The sequence below is a fragment of the Bos taurus genome, chromosome 13, assembly GCF_002263795.3.
Source record: "Bos taurus isolate L1 Dominette 01449 registration number 42190680 breed Hereford chromosome 13, ARS-UCD2.0, whole genome shotgun sequence".
NCBI lineage: Eukaryota > Metazoa > Chordata > Mammalia > Artiodactyla > Bovidae > Bos > Bos taurus.
The window spans coordinates 32,982,064-33,001,703 of NC_037340.1; the positions used below are offsets into that span (position 1 = coordinate 32,982,064).

Here is a 19,640-nt window from a genome sequence, read left to right on the forward strand (position 1 = left end):
ACTAGATGAACCTTTGTTGACAAAGTAATGTCTCTGCTTTTGAATATGCTAGCTAGGTTGGTCATAACTTTCCTTCCAAGGAGTAAGCATCTTTTAATTTCATGGCTGCAGTCACCATCTGCAGTGATTTTGTAGCCCCCCAAAATAAAGTCAGCCACTGTTTCCCCATCTATTTCCCATGAAGTGATGGGACCGGATGCCATGATCTTAGTTTTCTGAATGTTGAACTTTAAGCCAACTTTTTCACTCTCCTCTTTCACTTTCATCAAGAGGCCCTTTAGTTCTTCTTCACTTTCTGCCATAAGGGTGGTGTCATCTGCATATCTGAGGTTATTGATATTTCTCCTGGCAATCTTGATTCCAGCTTGTGCTTCCTCCAGCCCAGCATTTCTCATGCTGTACTCTGCATATAAGTTAAATAAGCAGGGTGACAATATACAACCTTGACAAACTCCTTTTCTTATTTGGAACCAGTCTGTTGTTCCATGTCCAGTTCTAACTGTTGCTTCCTGACCTGCATACAGGTTTCTCAAGAGGCAGGTCAGGTGGTCTGGTATTCCCATCTCTTTCAGAATTTTCCACAGTTTATTGTGATCCACACTGTCAAAGGCTTTGGCATAGTCAATAAAGCGGAAATAGATGTTTTTCTAGATGTAGTTGGCATTTGGCTGTAGTTGTAACAGACAATGCATGGGAGGAGAGGAATTCATTCACTTTGTATATTAGCAACCAGATGGTCAGACAAAAATGTTTACAGCTTGGTAGATGATTTTAGCCCAGTGGAACAGTCAGCTGAGATAACTTGTTAAAAGTTGGTCTCTTCTTCCTTATCCTGATGGACCTGCTGTGTTTCTGGACTATGGTGATGGATACAGGAAGCTACACATGGGATAAAACTGCATAGAACTCAGTACACATACACATGCAGATGAGTACATAAAACTCAGGCAGTCTGAGGAAGACGGATTATCCTGGTTGTGATGTTGCACTGTAGTCTTGCAGGACTTCCCACTGAGGAAAACTAGGTAATAAAGTGCACTGGGAGCCGTCGTTTCTTACAACTGCTGTGAATCTAGTTGTCTCAGGAGGAGCGTCAATTAAAGAGAAACTCATCCCTTACGTGGTAACACTGTGGAACTGGGGTGGCACACCCGAGCGCGCGTCTCGCTCACTGGTCCTCAGGTGTGGTCTCCACATCAACAGCATCACTACTGGGAGCATCAGTTAGGAATGCGCCTTCTCAGACCCCACCTGGACCTATGAAGTCAGCAACTCTGGAGGCGGGGCCCTGCAGTCTGTTTCAACAAGCCTGCCAGGTGACTCTGCTGTGCATGCCAGGGTTTGAGAACTACCCATCTTGTCACCACTGTGCAGTGAAGGACCTAAGGACCACAGGAAGGGAAGGGATCCGTGTGGTGTAGGTAAGGCACTAAGGAATAAAGCTAAGGCTAGACCCTGGGCATCTGGACTACCATTCCAGGATTTCCTCCACTGAGCAGTGCGTGATGTGATTACTTTTACTTGACCATCTGCCTTCTCTTAGGAAAAAAATTTATGGGCCTATTGATCTGAATCTCACTTCCTCCCTCCTCCTAATTAATGACCTAATTAATCATTACAGGCATAGCCATATCTATCTTAAGGAATTAACACTTAAAATTCCACAACACTGCTCTGATGGCCCAGCTACACATATCTCCACCCAAAGGGAGTACTTCACCTATATATAGTTTGGCTGCCAAGTTCACGATTAATGTTTTTGAAGATTTAATGCATTTTTTTCTACAACAGCAGCTTCTCATATATGTATAGTCAACTAAAAAGGCAAATATAAAGAGAAAACACATTGTATATTGTCAGATATACAGAATCTAGAAAAACGGTACTGATGAACCTACAGGAATAGAGCCACAGACGCAGAGAGGAGACGGCACAGTGGGTGGAGGAGAGGGTGGGACAAGTGGAGAACAGCGTTGACACATATACACTACCAGGCGTAAAACAGCTGGTAGGAGACTGCGGCACAGCACAGGGAGCCCAGCTCGGCGCACTGTGATGACCTGGAGGGGTGGGATGGTGGGGTCCAAGAGCAAGGGGTCTAAATATATGTATAATGATGTGCGATGATGCACACTGTTGTACAGCAGCAGCCAACACTGTAAACCAATTATCCTCTAAGTAAACACAATTTTTTAAAAGGCAAATATTTGTTACATTATATATATATACACACACAATGATTATATTTTTTCTTTGCCTTTTTAACCCATTCTTTCAACACAATTTTTGAGTCCCAGGTATGTCCTAAGCACTGTCCTGAGGGAAGGAATCAAAGTAAGTATGTATTATTGCCAGTCTTCCTATCAGTTCACTGCCTGTTGGAAAAGTTTTCAGTCATATCATCAAAACGCAGTGTGATACATGTTAGCAGGTTGGCACAAAGCAATACTTGACATTTATTAAGCATTTCCTATAAGCAGGCACCAAAATAAATATTTTGCATGTTGATACACTTAGTCCTCATTTCCATGTTTCAGAAAAGAATACTTAGGGGGTCTGAGAAATTAAGCCTTGTTACCCAAGGATCACACAGCTGGATTAAGAAGCCATGTTGGTGCCTGGGAAGTGGGTGCCCTGAGGCAAACCTTCCTGGGTCTGGGGAAAGGAGACGGGGCTGACAGAGGGCTTTAACAGATTTCCCTTCTCAGGCTAAGTAAAGAAGTTGCCAAAATGAAAAATCTGTGCTTAGTGATTATGAAATGGCATTGGAATGACTATTACATTACTGACAGTCTGCCCTCTGAGTCCATTTCTGTTTCACAGATAAGTTCGTGTCACATTTTAGAGTCCACATGTAAGGAGTATCATATGGTATTTGTCTCTTTCTGACTTCACTTAGTATGATTGTCTCTAGGTCCATTCATGTTGCTGCAAATGGCGTTACTCTTTTTACTTTTATTTTTATTTTTTAAATTTAATTAGAGGCTAATTACTTTACAGTATTGTATTGGTTTTGCCATACATCAACATGAATCCACCACGGGTGTACACGTGTTTCCCATCCTGAACCACCCTCCCTCTTCCCTCCCCATACCATCCCTCTGGGTCATTCCAGTGTACCAGCCCCAAGCTTCCTGTATCCGGCATCGAACCTGGACTGGCGATTCATTTCTTATATGATATTATACATGGTTCATTGCCATTCTCCCAAATCATCCCCCCACCCCTCTCCCACAGAGTCCGGCTGAGCAGTATTCCACTGTGTATACGCACATCTTCTTTATCTGCTCATCTGTTGACAGACATTTAGGTTGTTTCCATGTGTTGGCAATTGTGAATAGTGCTGATATGAATATAAGGGTGCACATATCTTTTTGAATTACAGTTTTGTTTGAATATATGCCCAGGGATGGGATTGCTGGATCATATAGCAACTCTTTTTTGAGGAACCTCTATACTGTTTTTCATAGTATCAGCAGCAAGTTTAAATTCAGTAGGTGTAAGAGATTGGGATCTGGACAGATAAATAAGGCTTTTGTTTCAGAAATGAACATCAGCAGCACTGACATTTCTTTTTTGAAATAAATTCTCAGCATGATGTACTCCGTCCAAGAGTACATACTAGTGTGCCCACCTACTAGTATGGGCACGTTTCTTTGAAAGCATCATTTTGTGCTTGGAAGTTAAAAGCATTTTCTTCAGAAAAGGTTTATTTACAAATATGTTGCATTAGGTTTCTAAAAAAATCTTTAAGTTTTTAAAGAATATCTCATTTTCCACCTTAATTTAAAAAGTGGAAGGTATCTGTGTATCTAAGAATACTAGAATATATGCATATATACACACATGTCCATGATACATATATTAAGCTATTGACATAGATATAATTTTTGGATATATAATAAGATAATGGATTATTTTGTTTATCTGTTACCCAGATTTAATAACAAGTATTACATTTATATTCTTGCCTGGGAAAACCCACGGACAGAGGAGCCTGGCCAGCTCCAGTCCATGGGGTTGCAGAGTCGGACACGACTTGGCGACTAAACAATGAATTACATTCATAATCATTTTTTTAATAGTGCTCAAACCTCTAAAAAACAAGTTATTTTTAAGGCATGGGACTCTTGTGACTGTGTCAGTAGCTGTAATTAACTGATACACAGATGAAAATCTCTGCGATCAAATTTCTTTTTAATGAAACGTGACAGGTCTCCAACATGGTTTGACACATGTATATACTGTATAACGATCACAGAAAGATTACTTACAAGTTTATGTAGTTACAGATTTTCTTCTTGTGAGGAGAACTCTTGAGATCCACTCTCTTAGCAACTTTGAAATAGTATCACTAACTCCAGTTACATCCTTGGGACTTAACTGTACTTTTGATCACCCTCCACCACCCTGTTATCTGTATCTATGAACTTGTTGCTTTTTTTTTCAGTTCCACATTTCAGTAAGATTATATATTTGTCTCTTATTTCACTTAGCATAAAGCTGGTAAGGTCCATGAGTCTTGTTGCAAATGGCAGGATTGTGTGTGTGTATGTGTGTGAGAGAGAGACTCATCTTATTCCACTGAGCTGTACTGCATACTAATTTTATATCCTGCAGTTTAATTCATTTATTAGTTCTAACAGTCTTTTGGTAGAGTCTTATATATATATATATATATATATATATATATATATATCTCATCATGTCAGCTACAAACAGTGAGAGTTTTCCTTCCTTTCCAATTTGTATGCCTTGGTTTTGTTTCCTGCCTACTTGCTCTGGTTACGCCTTTCAATCCAATGTTGAAACAGGTGGCGGGAGTGGACATCCTTATGTGGTTCCTAATCTCAGAGGAAAAGCTTCTAGCATTTCCACTGAGTATGATGTCAGCTGTAAACTAATCAGATTTCTTAATGCTTACAATAAACTTAGACTGGAACTTTACTACTGGTGATCGGTGGCTTGTGCAAACACAGGGCACAGAGAAGCAAGGTTATAATCGGAATAAAAAATTTAAGAAGCAAGAGAAGAGAGCAAATAACTATTAGTAATGTTTTAGAACACAGTTACAAAAGGAATGATTGAAAGAAATATATATGAACAGTATGTGGTAAGAAAGCCCAGGTACTGGTTACCTAGTTTCAACCATTTACTTTGAAGTCAATCCAAGATACTTACATTATCTATAAATATTTCAGTGTGTATTTCTGAACAGTGGAGACCCCTTTTATTTAAACCATAATGCATTATCGTACCTCTTTTTTACTGTGTATTTATTTGGCTGCACCAGGTTTGAGTTGCCCCACTCAAGATCTAGTTCCCTGACCAGGATCAAGCCTGGGCCCCTGCACTGGCAGCATGGAGTCTGAATCACTGGACCACCTGGGAAGTCCCTGTTGTACCTTAATAATAACCCCTGGTATCATCACGTTGCCACTCAGCCATGTATCATTTCCCAGCTGTCATATACTATATAGGTACAAACACATATATTTTATACACACACACACATATATATATATACATAAACATTTTATTTACTTCTGCATCATAAAATATATAAATTACTGTTTGAATTAGGATCCAAATAAACTTCACACATTGTGATTGGTTCTTAGGTCCTTGAATCTCTTAATCCTGTTTTCCATATATCTTTTATCTCCTTGTAATTTTTTTAAGAAACTAGGTCAGTTATCCTACTTATCCTGCAGGGTATTCAGAGACTGAATTTTGCTAACTAAATTACACTGGGCTAGTTTACACAACTGTCTGTTCTCTGTATTTCTGATAAACTTGTCTATTGAGAAGCTTAATAGGTTTTTTTTCTTTTAGCAAAACTGTGTCATGAGTGGTAATGTGACCAAATATTACTTTAAAGCTCGTATCACTAGTGGTTTGGGGCATTTTAAAGACATCCAGGTAAACAAAAGGACTCTTAGTTGTAAGAGGCAGATGACTAGTGGCTTGCCTTTTCTGGAATAATACACAAGTTAAAATTATCTCCAGGAACCTTCTGCATGGATGCAAATGCACAAGAAGAGCTCAATGGTGTCCTGTAGGTCCAGGCATCTCGTGGGACTGGCCCTTCATGATTGTAGTGGGCACTGGAAGCTATATTATCCTTTACAGATCTGTGATATTTAGAAACGTAGCTCCTGGCTATCTAACTTTTAATCTGAATCTCAAAAATTTAGTTATTCACATTAATTACATTTCAGGTATTCCATAGCAGTGATACAGTATATATCCATCATCAGAGAAAATATTCTAGGACAGCCCTTTTTACACTCAAGAGAGAGAATGGAGAAATAGATGAACTGAATGAAAATACTTCGGCATTCAAGTATATTTATGTTTTTCTATAAGTCTGACATTATATATCTGAGGTGCTGCCTCCAATACATAACTGCCCTTTTAGAGCATGAATGTTACAAGACCGTCTTTTTGTTGGTGGAAAATACAAGAAGTGTGTTTCTGGCTAGGTTTGTCATAGACATTCTGAAAATCTGTTTCCTGCTATAGTTCAGCTTGCTCATAAACATCTCTAGACTCCATACCAAAGGTGGCATGTAAATGCAGGTAAGCCTGTGCAGTGACAGGAAGGCTGGTGATGGGCTGCTAGGCTTGAGTGGTCAGAAACACACACACATGTTTCTATTTTACAACATTTTAATAAAATGACTCCATGGAGTGACGTTTTATAGCCCCCAAAACAAATTAGCACAGAGAGCCAAAAAGTTTGACTCTCACAGACATCATGGTAAACTAGAAATAAATTTCATAACTGGTTGAGAGAGGAATTCCTAAATTCTCGAGGTGTTGTGAAGGAGTGGCTCTTTGCAAACGATGCCTATTGTCAGCCCTCTTACCTGTAGAGCTCACCTGCCTGAGTAACCATTTTACTTTCTCTCAATCTGGTCTAGAAATGCTGAACTTTTAAGTAATAAAGTTCTGCTTCACCTTTTACAGCGGAAGTTCAGAGTGAAATCGAAAGGATTTTTGAACTTGCAAGAACACTGCAACTGGTGGTCCTTGACGCGGACACTATCAATCACCCAGCCCAGCTCAGTAAAACCTCTCTGGCCCCTATTATAGTGTATGTCAAGATTTCTTCTCCTAAGGTAAGCAGGGCTGTTAACCGTTTGTTCTGCAGTGAAACTGTACTAAAATGTGTGCTTACAGTCTGCTTTCAGAACAGGCTGCTTCTTAATCCGTCACTAAGGCTTTGAAGATAGATGTGGTAGATGAGAAGCGTTAAGATTCATATAAGCAGAGAGTGATGATAAGTTTCATGGCTGAGAACAGTGATTTCCAAAGTGTGGCCTGTGGAGTCCTGGTGGGGGAGGTTTGGAGACACTTTCAGAGGACCTAGGTCATTTCCCTGATAATCCTCATTGTCCTCCTCTTCCACTGGCCTGACCTTTGTACTGATGGTGCAAAAGAAGTGGTGGGAATGTCTAAGCAGGAAGCAAGACCACACCAGCACCGGCAGCTGCTGCATTCTTCCTCACCATGAGCTACCAGGTTATAAGTTTCACTTAATGTCCTAATGAAAATCCATCTACTGCCACTTTTTTAGAGGGGTTTGAAAACACTGGATACGTTAGTTCCTGGTATGTATTTTGACAGGAGATCCTTACTGTTGTCTAAAGGCATTACTAAAATATAAAACTATGTCCCAGACTAGGTCAGAATAAGGTACATTTTTTTTACTGGCAACCTTTAAGTTAGATGAGAAGATGCCTCTTTCGCCTATGATTTTAGATGGATTCTTGTGAAATGTCTGAGTATTAATAAGTTAACTGTGCTAGAAATTAAGATTTTACAATCATTAACTCTTACAATTTCTGGTGTCCACACTAAAAATACAAAAACTGGTGATATTAGTTTTAAGAATGTATTTTATTTAAGCCAAAAATATCCTATTTGTTATTTTAATATTTAGTCAATAAAGTGTTATTTGTGGTACTTTGAAGTAGCAAAATTGTTTATTAAATTTTGACTCTTCAAAAAGGTGCTACCAGCCTTTTTAATATTCTACGTAACAAAATGGGAGGCACACGTCAAGTTCTTCATCTGCACACTCAAAGTCAGTTACTTGAGGACAACTACTGGTATGACTATTGCAGTCATCTTAGAACACCATTTTTATTGGAAAGAACAAATGACATGCCATTCAAATTTCAGGACAAATCAATGGAATTTAATAGAGTAGGGTTTCAGATGTTCCATGGCAGCTAATCTTTAAAAAGCTACCACTTGTTTACTGTAGTATCAAAGAAAAATATCCACAATTATCTGAAAAGGTTACTAAAATAGTCCTCCTCTTCTAAATTATGTATCTGGAAGAGGCTGGATTTTCTTCACGTATTTCAAAGTAATGTACTGTGGCAGATTAAATGTAGAAAGAGGAAACATTGGTTATCTTCTGTGAAGTCAGGTTGTAGAGAAATTTGCAAACAATTTTTATCGAAATAAGTGATGTAAGTTAACATGCAACAAGTTTATTGGTCATTCTTAAATGAATTTCTCAGTTTTAATGTCTAGTATGTAATATTCTAGTTCACATAAAAAGCTCTTGGGATTTCTCAACAGTTTTTAAAAACATAAATCATGAGTGATAAAGTTTGAGAAGTGCTAGCCTTAAAAAAAAGGTTCAGAATAATACATCCTGGTGGTTTTTGAAGCTTGCCACCAAGATGTATTAATTTTCCAGATCATCTTAGATATTGTTTTCTTGCCTAGTAAACCGTGAGTGCTGTATGAAAAAGGTCCCAGAGAAAAGCGTGAATAATGAACCTTGTTGTCTACCTGAGTACAGACGCTCCTGTTTAAAAACCTCGTCTTTTGCAGGTTTTACAGAGGTTAATAAAGTCTCGAGGGAAATCTCAAGCGAAGCACCTCAATGTCCAGATGGTGGCGGCAGATAAGCTAGCTCAGTGTCCTCCAGTAAGTCTCTCTGTTCAGTATAATCCACTTGAAGTCATAAGCCCAGCCTTCTGTTAAGAAAAACCAGACAGACTAGGTAAACACTTGTCCAGAAGAGAACCTTCTCCATTAGCAGTGGGCTTCTTCCCAAAGTGGAGAACTGTCCACCTCTTGCCATGAGCACGTGTCTAGGTCATGGTCGTGGCTTGCAAACGGCTACAGTGTGTTCCATGGGGATGTCGCTTTGTTAACATCTAACACATCCATAGTATCGTAAATGAAACACAGTTGTTTCAGAACGCTGGTTGGAAAGATGGATCTATTGGGGGTTGGTTTATTGTTCACTTCTAATCTGGGAGCAAGTTGCTGGCTCTTTATCGCCATCTATGAAACTGATCTGAAACCATGCAGACACCAATTTCCAAACCAGTCAGTAAGCAGATTCTGACACCTGAACCCATTCCTACCTTGAATCCCTGTTGTGCATACCATGCTTGGGGACACTACGCTTCTGGGTTTTGTTTTAGCTTTTAATGAGAGGATGATTACAATGTTGTGTTGGTTTTCACTGTACAGCAAAGTGAACCAGCTATACGTAAGCATATGTTGCCTACCTCCCAACCTACCTTCTAGGTGGCTTTGGCTTCCTCATGTCCTTCCCTTGCCGCAGCTATTTCCAAGATTCAGCTTTTCACAGTCTCTATGTCAAAAACAGACTTCTTCCTATACTGTTTGGCTTATAGTCTTCTTTTCTTTTTTACATCTCTCTTCTAACATAGGGCCAATTCCTTTTTTTCACTATTAGCAAATTTTCTATCATGCCCTTAACAACTGTTATTACACCTGTCCACTTCTTAATCATTGATACTACTGATATTCGTGTCAACACGTACCCGAGGAGGACCAATGCTTGTAAGCTGACTCCAGAGGACAGTGTGTGGAGGAGTCAGGCAGCACGAGCGGAGACCAAGGGGCTCCCTGCTTTCTCCTCTAAGGTGGGGGGGGGCAGTCGGGGGCCATCTGTAATGTCTGCCCCTGCAGGAGCTGTTTGATGTGATCCTGGATGAGAACCAGCTCGAGGACGCCTGTGAACACCTGGCCGACTACCTGGAGGCCTACTGGAAGGCCACCCACCCTCCCAGCAGCAGTCTCCCCAACCCCCTTCTCAGCCGCACTTTAGCCACCTCCACCCTGCCCGTCAGCCCCACGCTAGCCTCCAACTCACAGGTAAGCTGAGCCCTCGTCCACGCCCGGGGTGCCAACGCAGCGTTTGTTCCCATCAGGCAGCTCTCTCCTGAGAGAGCTGTGAGAAAAGCAATGTAAACAGCATCCTGTGAATGTAGATCCCCTCTCCCCATATTCTTTTTTTAATTGGTGTAGAGTTGCTTTACAAGGTTGTATGGGTTTCTTCCTACAAGGAAGTGGAACAGCTATATGTCTATCAGCTCTATCCCCTTCCTCTTGGACTGCCCTCCCATCATCCCCCGCTCTAGGTTACCACAGACCACTAACTCTATTAAGACAGGAAGAGAGGAGAAACTTTCCACAGGCCGGCAGCACAGACTCTGGACTCAAGACCACCTGGGTTCAAATCCCTCCTGGGCCCTGTGCCCCAGGCATCTAATGGCACCAACCTCATGGGGCCCAAGGGTTGCATCTTGTGACCCTTCATAGAGCAGCATGGAGGGTTGTATTAATAATTTGATACATGTGACTATCTTATGCTAGGGCTGGTCTCATTAAGTGCCATTTAAGTATCTGTTTATCTTTTTTTTTCCCTTAAAGCCCACATTCCCAGAATTTCTCTTCCTATCTGTATCTGAGCAGAGGTGTGGCTCAGTGTTCACCCAGGTGTAGACAGATCTCAGGAATTTGTATCTGTATTTGAACCACAAGAGAACGTATAAAAGAAATCCCTCCTTCCTTCATCTAAAAGTCATTGTTCAAAGTCTCTAAAAGGCTGAAATGAAATCTAACCCAGCTTGCTTGCTTAATTCTTTTGGTAACATCCAGTAGCATTTATATTATATTGGATTTGATGTTAATTTGTAAGCGCCAAGGACAGCGCAAAGGGACTGGACGTAAAAGGACTTGCCTTTGTGATGGGGGTTCTCCTGTATTTGCTCCTCCGTCTCCAGGGTTCTCAAGGGGATCAGAGGACAGATCGCGGGGCTCCGGGCCGCTCTGCTTCCCAAGCTGAAGAAGAACACTGCCCGGAACCGGTCAAGAAAGCCCAGCATCGTTCCTCCACCCAGCACCACAACCATCGCAGTGGCACCAGCCGAGGCCTCTCCAGGCAAGAGACCCTGGACTCGGAGACGCAGGAGAGTCGCGACTCCGCCTACGCGGAGCCCAAGGAAGAGTACTCGCACGAACACGCGGACCACTACGCCCCGCACCGTGACCACAACCACCGAGAGGAGCCCCACGGGGGCGGTGAGCACAGACACAGGGAGCCTCGGCACCGCTCCAGGGACCCGGACCGAGAGCAGGACCACAACGAGTCCAACAAACAGCGGAGCCGCCACAAATCCAAGGATCGCTACTGTGACAAGGACGGGGAAGGGCTGTCCCGGAGACGCAACGAGGCCGCGGACTGGAACAGGGATGTTTACATCCGCCAATGACTTTCCTGCCCTTTTGTGTTGTTGTTTTTTTAAGTCTTGTATACCCACCACCCACCCACATCGATCTTGGGGGGAAGGGGGTCTACACCGCAACCATGTGATTTGTCTTGTATATTTTGTACTGCTGTTGCTTGGATTGCAACAGCATGAAATAGAGTATTAATACACTTTTTTTTTCTTTTGTAAGTGCTCTATCAATTGGCCTGGAAAGGCTGCAGGCCTCTGGCTGTCTATGGAACCTTGAACCCCGTCTGGGGTAGCTGCCACTTGAACAAATCTGTTGCCGTCTGAGTGGCGTTGGTATTTTAAGAAGCATAGCTGATGTTTTCGAAAATGTGGTTGATATATCCAGTGGGCTAGAACTGGCCCAGATAAAAAGTGGAGTTTCCTGATTCTTGCCGAATTTTTAATATGTAGGCACTTGATTTGCATATTCATCCATGGACCACTGTTTCTTGCTTGTACCTCCGGCTGACTAAATTTGGGGACAGATTCAGTCTTGCCTTACACAAAGGGGATCATAAAGTCAGAATCTATTTTCTATGTACTAGTATTGTGTACTGTATAGACAGTTTGTAAATGTTATTTCTGCAAACACCTTCTTACGATAATTATATATATTATATATAATATATATATATATATATCAGTTTGATCACACTATTTTAGAGTCTTAATGCCAAGTCAGCAGACCTGCTTTATGAATTACAGGGACTAGAAAAGCCCACCTTCAGGAAATTTGTAATAGCATCGACTCGACGCCCATCCCCGTTCACTAGTCTGTACATACTGTAAATACGTGTGGCTGCTTGACTTGAAAAGGCTTGATTTCTGAATGTTTCACCATCCTTGTAAGTTTATCATTTCTGACCATAAATTATGGGAAATATATAACCAAACTCCAAGGGTTGTTCTACTCCGTGCAGTTCACACTGATTGTGACGACCACGTCCTGCGTAGCTTGTGTCTGAGGTCACAGCACTGGAGTCTAGGAGCTGGAACCCGTGTGCGTGTGGGTCTGGGGGTGAGCATGTGCGAGCAAGTGGAGGGTGTGAGTGTGGAAGACGCAAGAAGCATCCAGCCTGGGCCACGGGCGCACACCCACCTGGCTCCACCGTTCACTATGCTGCTGCGGGAGCCGCCAGGGCGTAGGGGGAGCTCGCTGCCAAAGGAGACTCGCTCAGAGAGCTCCCACCTGCTGGCTCCTTGGTCATGCCCCTGGAGAGGAAAAATACGGGCCGCTTTTAACTGTGAGTGTTCCACTGGAAATGTCTGATCTCTCGTGTGTTCGAGTGTCTGTCGTAGGGAGAAACGTTTACACAGCTTGTAGAATAATTTCAGGGGAAAATCAGAGACCCTGATTCCTCCCGCCCCACTGGCTGTTCCCCTCTTATCTCCTCAATCCATCGCCTCCCTTTCCATCCCCATCTCCCCCACCCACTCCGACACTTTCACTGTCCGTCAAAACCTAGAAGTGCTTCTTAAAACCAAAGTTTCTGCTCTTCAGAAGAAATCAGGGCAAAATGAGGTGACTTGAAGTGAACAAAGATGTTGAGGTTTTCCTGCGTGGGACACCTGCCCTGAAGGAGAAGCCAGAAGATGCTGAGCCTGGTGTCAGGGACACGTTGTCGGCAGCCTGCGAGGTGGCTGTCACGCTGAGGCTGAAACCTGCTCTGCCTCTCTTACGTGTCCATCTGTCCAGTAATGCCTGGACAGGTAAGACAGTATTAGGTGTGCACGGACCTGGCACTTGAAGTCTGTTCCTGGAAAACTCCTATGACTGCCTACCTTCAGACCTGGACATTAAAAATTCTTATTTTGTTAAATAAGGCTATTTTTATTTCGCTTCTTTGGTTATTCCAGGTTCTTGCCAAATATCCTTGGACCTTTACAAGTAAAACTGTCTCATGTTTAATTCATTATTTTCCTCCCCCAAAGAAAACTCAAGAGTTATAAAAATGAATTATACATATAGTGTTTTATCAGATAATAGAGGAACCATTTCCCTCAATCTGTTAATTAGCTCTGTACTCATACCTTTATTGAATATAAAAACACTAGTCATAATATATAAATTTTCAGTGTAAATTAGTCACATCATTGGGAAACCGTGTTCCAATTAAAGTTACTTTTATAAAATACTTTCAGTCAACTTTCCATCACGGTAAGATGTCCACTAATCACCGGCCCCCAACCTTTCCTATACAAAGTTACATTCCAGTTCATGATTTTGGAATATTTAAATTCTTGAGGTATAACTGGTATGTATCTTTTTTGCTGCTACCATTAATCCCTTTCAAAGAACTACATTAACGGATTCCCTTTTTAAAAATTTTGTACCTGGACCTTTCGTTTCTCACTTTACTGTGAAACACATTAGTCCAAATCAGAGTGTTCCTCAGAAACCTCTACTGTAGGATCTGACATAAGCACATCTATCTGTGAAGACTTTTTAGTGGGTGTATGTGTAAACGGTGTGTGCGAAATATGTAAATGAAGAAACAATCCCAAGGACAATGGGATATTTACTGACTCGTAGAATGTAAAATTCTAAGTCTTTTCACACAGCAAAGGTTTCAGCTTAACCAACTCGGTTGTAGAATCATGATTTTTGTAGTTAACCTAGAAAATGCTGGAAATGTTCTGAATAGTTCTGTGGGTTTTTCCCTTGTCAAACCCATTTCGGTTTTCCCTCTGCTCTCTCTCTACTGCTCATTTAAGTTACTGTTACAAAAAGGTGCTGCTAAATGTAGGCCGTCTTAGTTATCCTGTACTTCAGGACAATGCCACATTTGAACATGGTCTGCTCTGCATTCATGTCAAACCTTCACTGTCAGCTACACCAAACTGTTCAACAAGCCTGGTTTAAAGTCATTCAAACAATAAAGAGCTGGCTTCTGCACTGTTTACTATTAGTAGTATTAATTGCCATTTCAGGAGTGATTCTTACAGGTGAAAGTATGTTAAACACTTACCTACACTTCCCTCACGTGGCTCATCTTCCAGGTCTGGGGAGGTCATGGGCTGCAGTCCCCTCCCCACGACGACTGCCAAGTGCCAGCTTCCAGCAGGTCAAAGGTCTCCGGGGGTCTGAGCACAGCAACGTCAGCTTCCTCTCACCTTCATCCTTACATGTTCAGCAATTCTTGCCTCCGATGTTGAATTTTATTTTTTCCCCTTTAAACTGATCCATCATCAGATCTTCATTTTAATCCTCGCCCTTGGCTCAATGACATGATGCTGCTGGTCCAATCTTGTTAACAGGTCAAGAGTCACTCTGGTGGAGACACAGGTAATTAGATGTCTCTGGGTCAGTGGTTGAATTGTGGTTAAGTTACATTTTTAAGTATTTGTACTTTACTACTTAAAATGTGATACACGGTTTTGAAGTAAAATGTACTCACTGTGGAATTAAAATGCTTCTGTTTCAGAAATAACTATGACAACATTAAATATGTTAAAAAAAATGTATTCGTTCTCCTCTGCACTTCCCTTTCTTCCATCTATCATATTTTTTCTTAAATGTCTGCGTTCCTTAGGATTGAATGTGTTTTGTGTTCCTTTTTTTTTTTTTTTTTAAGAAACCACTGGAAAATGTCTGTTAAAGAAACAAATGTTAATCCTATTTCTTATCTGCCATTACTGCTTTCAACGTGCAAATTTTTTCTTCTGTTTTGCCTGTACTGTTTATATTTTGGTGTTTGCTGGCATTAATCAAAACTTCTCATGTTTGCTGCGAGGCTCCTTCCCGACCATTTCCATCCCAGCCTAGCACCTAAGGTTCTGCAGAGAGCACGAGAAGGGATGGCCTTTCTGTGTTTTAAAATCACACTGAAAGTTCCAGGGGTATGCTGAGCCCTGGAAACAAGTACACAGGTCAACAGTGTTTCCCTTTAGACAGATGACACCTGCTGGGTGTGGGGCAGAACGAGGGATGGAAAGAAGTTAGTGACATAGTGAGTCTTAGGGCACTTGGTGTGGGTTTTCCCTCCTTCAGTAAGGGAGTAACAGTGATCTGCTCTGAAGCTGTACAGAAAGGACAAGGTTCCTGCCTTCCTGGGGGCAGGTGTCAAGGACATGCCTTGTTCCCTAGGGTGATGTGTCAAGTGCTGTGACAGGAGGAGTCAGAGGTCCAAGGGGTGCAGAGACGGCCCAGCTGCAGAGAAGAGTGTGAAGAAATGCTCGCTCAGAGCAGAGGCCTCTGAAGATCTCACCTGATCCAAGACCTTGCACTCTTCTCTACACAAGAAGTTTCGAGCAATTCCTAACGTAGACCCTTTGTTGCTGTTGTTTAGTTCCTAAGTCACGTCCAGCTCTTTTGCAACCCCATGGACTGTAGCCCTCCAGGCTCCTCTATCCATGGAATCTCCCAGTCAAGAATACTTAAGTGGGTTGCCGATTTTCTTCTCGAGGAGATCTTCCCAACCCAGGGATCAAACCTGCATTTCCTGCATTGGCAGGCAGATTCTTCACCGCTGAGCCACCAATGAAGCCCAGTGGAGACCTGTGAAGGGCGGGGAGGGGGAAAAAACTATTAGGTATCCACTTTAAATGCCCAGAGGCTCAGGAATTTTGAGGTGATTCAAATTAACAAAACAGATCCATTTAACATGACATGAGACACCTTTTAACCCATGGTGGGTATTTTAATAGATCGCATCTAAAAAGCATGTGGGATGAAGCGAGCCCACAGTTACAGTCATTTGACAGGCAGTCCACATATACTGGCCACTGCGGGAGATGTCTGGTCACCTCTGTGGTTTGGGTGATTTCAGATTTGATGGTGAAGTAGTCTTGTTTTATCTTGATCTATCCTAGTCACAGCTGCATGGTCTGGGGTTGGTGTTCTATGGAGTTGGCAGGAAAACACCAAGGCCTGGCCACTTCCCAGCTCTCACAAGACGGTCTTCTCTTTCTCACCAATCATACCTCTAATAATCTGTATCTTCCATTAGATGATGAAAGGTACCCAAATTCTATAATAGTCTCATTTTTAATCTACAGAGTTAAAATTCATTGTAGTTTTTAGTTTAAAACATGAAGGAAAAAGAAAACACAGTGAAGGGTGACTGTCACTTGGGAGTGATCCAGAACTCATCTGAAAGAGGGGCTGATATACCAAACAGTAACAGAAGTCAAGTGAAACCCTCAGCTCGGTTCCTGGTACATGATAATAAGTTACGGACTACACACCCTGAATTCTGAAGGAACTCATACTTAGGAACTCAGTAACAGAAAACATGTTTTATAACCAAATTAAATACTGCTAATTTTACTCCTTTTGTTAAATCCACTCATTTTAACATTAAAAATGACTTGCATTCTTTACAAATTAAAACAAAGACCCCAAATGAAAATATGTTCCAGACATCGACAGGCACCTCCTTTTCTTTATACTCTGCTAAATCCATAAAGGAAAAATTTTCTTAAAAACGCAAAGTATAATCTCAACACACACCCCACTCCCACCCCAACCCTCCAGTTTCTTTCTCTGTGAAGCAGAGTCTCTTGATTACTGGTGGAACAGCTGGCAGCCTTTTCTGTTTCTCCAGCAACCATGACATCAATCACATGGTTTGATGAGAGTTTGATTTAAAAAAAAAATAATAATAACCACCAGGCACATGTTTGGAATCTTAATTTCTAAAGATCCTCCTACTGTGTGCTTTTGCATTTTACAAATTTTGCTATGAAAAAACCTATACAATCCTTATTTGCCAGCCAAACCAGGTCTTCTATGCTGGCGTCTCTCAGAGAACCAATGTCACGGTCCAGTGACCGCATTGCAGAGGGATCGAATCGCTGCAGCCGTTTCAACTGTTCAGGTGACAGGCCAGCTCCCAGCATCCCTTCTCCTCCCACCTGTGGGTCCTGCTCAGGAGAAGAATAAACACAGATGAACATCCTCGTGTTAGTAAGAGTGCCTGTGCACCATTAATGTTAAAAGACAAACTGAGTTGTAATTACCACCAATTCCAGAAACAGAAAAATAAGTAAATACCTTTGTGTGTGTGTGTGAGTGTGTGTGAGTGTGTGTGTGAGAGAGAGAGAGAGAGAGAGAGAGAGAAATGGACATGCCGCTTTTCTGTATAATAAAGTAGGATAATGGTAAGAGCAGTCCCTTGATGACTGAACTCCTAGGATGGGCTTTACGCTTATCAAGGACCACAACATGCAGAAGGCCTGAGCACCAGTCAGCAACACATGGATTCCAGGTGCAGCTCTGCACATCTTAGCCGTGTGACTTTAGAACAATAATTTACCTGTTTCCTCATCTACCAAACAGATAAAATACTCAGTTCTGAGGCTTAAATAAGGTGATATCATGCCTGACACACAGTGGGCACTCAGTATGTCTGTGGGCCTGACATACTCATGGGCACATCACGAGATGAAAATTCAGCTTTATCTGTCAGACCCTCCCAAAGCTGACAGGAGGCACCTGACAGGAGGCCTCTCTCTGGTCCATACCAATGGGATGATAAAAATTTCTCTTTTTTTGTTGTTTTTTAAATGTACTAGAATATCTAAAGAGATGAGAAAACGAAGGCTGTGCTGATTAGAAGAATAAAGAATCATAAGGAACTGAGTGGTCTGTGCAAACTGCTACTCCAAAAATTGCACAAGCCTAACTTTAGGCACCGTTTCACAGATAAATGTTTATGTTACTGAAGATACATTTTCTTAGGCTTCTATCAGAAAACCTACTGTCTACTAACGCATGGTGGGGTTCCATCTCTGGTAGTATACATTGAATATACATGCACTCACTCACACACACACAAAATTGGAGTGAATTCTCAAGTCTTCTTTTCATCTACAATGTAATTATCTTAATTTCTGAGTCTAGAAAGCATCTCCAGATTGCTTTCTAGTTACGTATCCACTTACTTACTAGAATTCTGTCCTGGAAAGTCTGAAGTTAAACGTCCAATGTATCCGAATTAATGTGAGCATTACTACAGATTTAAACCTAGTCTCAAACATCATGGGCAGAAAAATCTAGTCATAAATATATTTTAATAAAAACCTGAACTAAAAGGCAGTGCTAAGTAAAAGAAAGTGCAAGGGAGTTTTTAAAATGTTCTATATCGTATCTAAGAAACCAAAGGAAGAGATTAACCTGCGCTACCTTCCCCCGCTTGGCTACTCTTTTGAATCCCGGTTATCAAAGCCTGTTTGGGCTTTGATATGTCATGAGAAAAAATGCTCACCATTTCCCCAAACCAGAAAAATACAGGACTGAGACAGGGGAAAAGGGTTTTAGAAACAAAATTCCAAATAACGTGAACAAGAGCAACAAGTCAAACATGTATCAAAAATCCACCTGAGTTCTATGGTCATTTACACACATTACTGACTGGGGGACTTTTGCAGAAATTAACACCTGTGGCTGGCAATTCGTTATGTAAGTAATACTGATACGTCTCCAGTCAATAACATTTGGATAACAAACTACGTATTAACACATCTCTGGTCAGTAAGAGTAAAGGCCTGGAAATCCTGGATCAGGATGTGAAAACTCCAGATGTTCCAGGACCATCTGGAACGGCTTTCATTGGAAAAACCGCCCTGAGCGCCACAAGATTTGTTTCAGGAGTTTTGCATGACGTATCCCTTCACGTAACTCGGTTCATCACTACACTTACGTTCCCGTGACCTACTGGATCACCTGGAGAGAGCTGCCACGGTCCTCACCTGGTGCTGAAGCTGAAGGCCGGGAAACGCCTCGAGGGCCCAGGCAACCTGTTCCTCATTTTCTGCCAGGGTAACAGTGCACGTGCTGTACACCAGCATGCCCCCCGGCTTCAGCAGCTCCACCGCCTGAAGACAAGAGCGGTCAGACCACAGGCGTCAGGAGAGCAAGCACACATTTGAAATGCATATGCAAAATAACATCTGGAGGTGGAATAATTTGCACAGGACATCTACTGAATGCTGGCAGAGGACCTCAGCCTTCTGAAGGGACAAGAAAACCTCCACATAACCGGGCAAAAGGAAAAGGCAAGAGAATGGAATCAGGACGGGCCCTGCACCCTAGGGAGAGAGCTGTGAATGGAGGAGGAGAGATTCCTGCGCCCT

At 42.0% G+C, this 19,640-nt stretch overlaps 2 protein-coding genes across 13 annotated transcripts in view; one reads left to right on the top strand and one right to left on the bottom strand.

Moving 5' to 3' along the window:
* CACNB2 (calcium voltage-gated channel auxiliary subunit beta 2) overlaps nucleotides 1-12,463 on the top strand; it is a 425,950-nt gene extending 413,487 nt beyond the window's left edge. For 7 of the 9 annotated variants that reach the window (XM_005214152.5, XM_005214150.5, XM_005214151.5 and 4 more), the window contains 4 exons: nucleotides 6,973-7,124; nucleotides 8,857-8,952; nucleotides 9,973-10,158; nucleotides 11,070-12,463. In XM_005214152.5, coding sequence (XP_005214209.1) covers nucleotides 6,973-7,124; nucleotides 8,857-8,952; nucleotides 9,973-10,158; nucleotides 11,070-11,558 — 923 coding nt within the window. In that variant the 3' untranslated portion in view covers nucleotides 11,559-12,463. 9 annotated transcript variants of the gene reach the window in all.
* NSUN6 (NOP2/Sun RNA methyltransferase 6) overlaps nucleotides 8,133-19,640 on the bottom strand; it is an 87,869-nt gene continuing 76,361 nt past the window's right edge. For 3 of the 4 annotated variants that reach the window (XM_015473985.3, XM_005214187.5, XM_059892535.1), the window contains 5 exons: nucleotides 19,257-19,382; nucleotides 15,773-17,429; nucleotides 14,534-14,835; nucleotides 12,664-12,776; nucleotides 8,133-9,002 (listed from right to left, as the gene is read on the bottom strand). In XM_015473985.3, coding sequence (XP_015329471.2) covers nucleotides 17,214-17,429; nucleotides 19,257-19,382 — 342 coding nt within the window. In that variant the 3' untranslated portion in view covers nucleotides 8,133-9,002; nucleotides 12,664-12,776; nucleotides 14,534-14,835; nucleotides 15,773-17,213. 4 annotated transcript variants of the gene reach the window in all.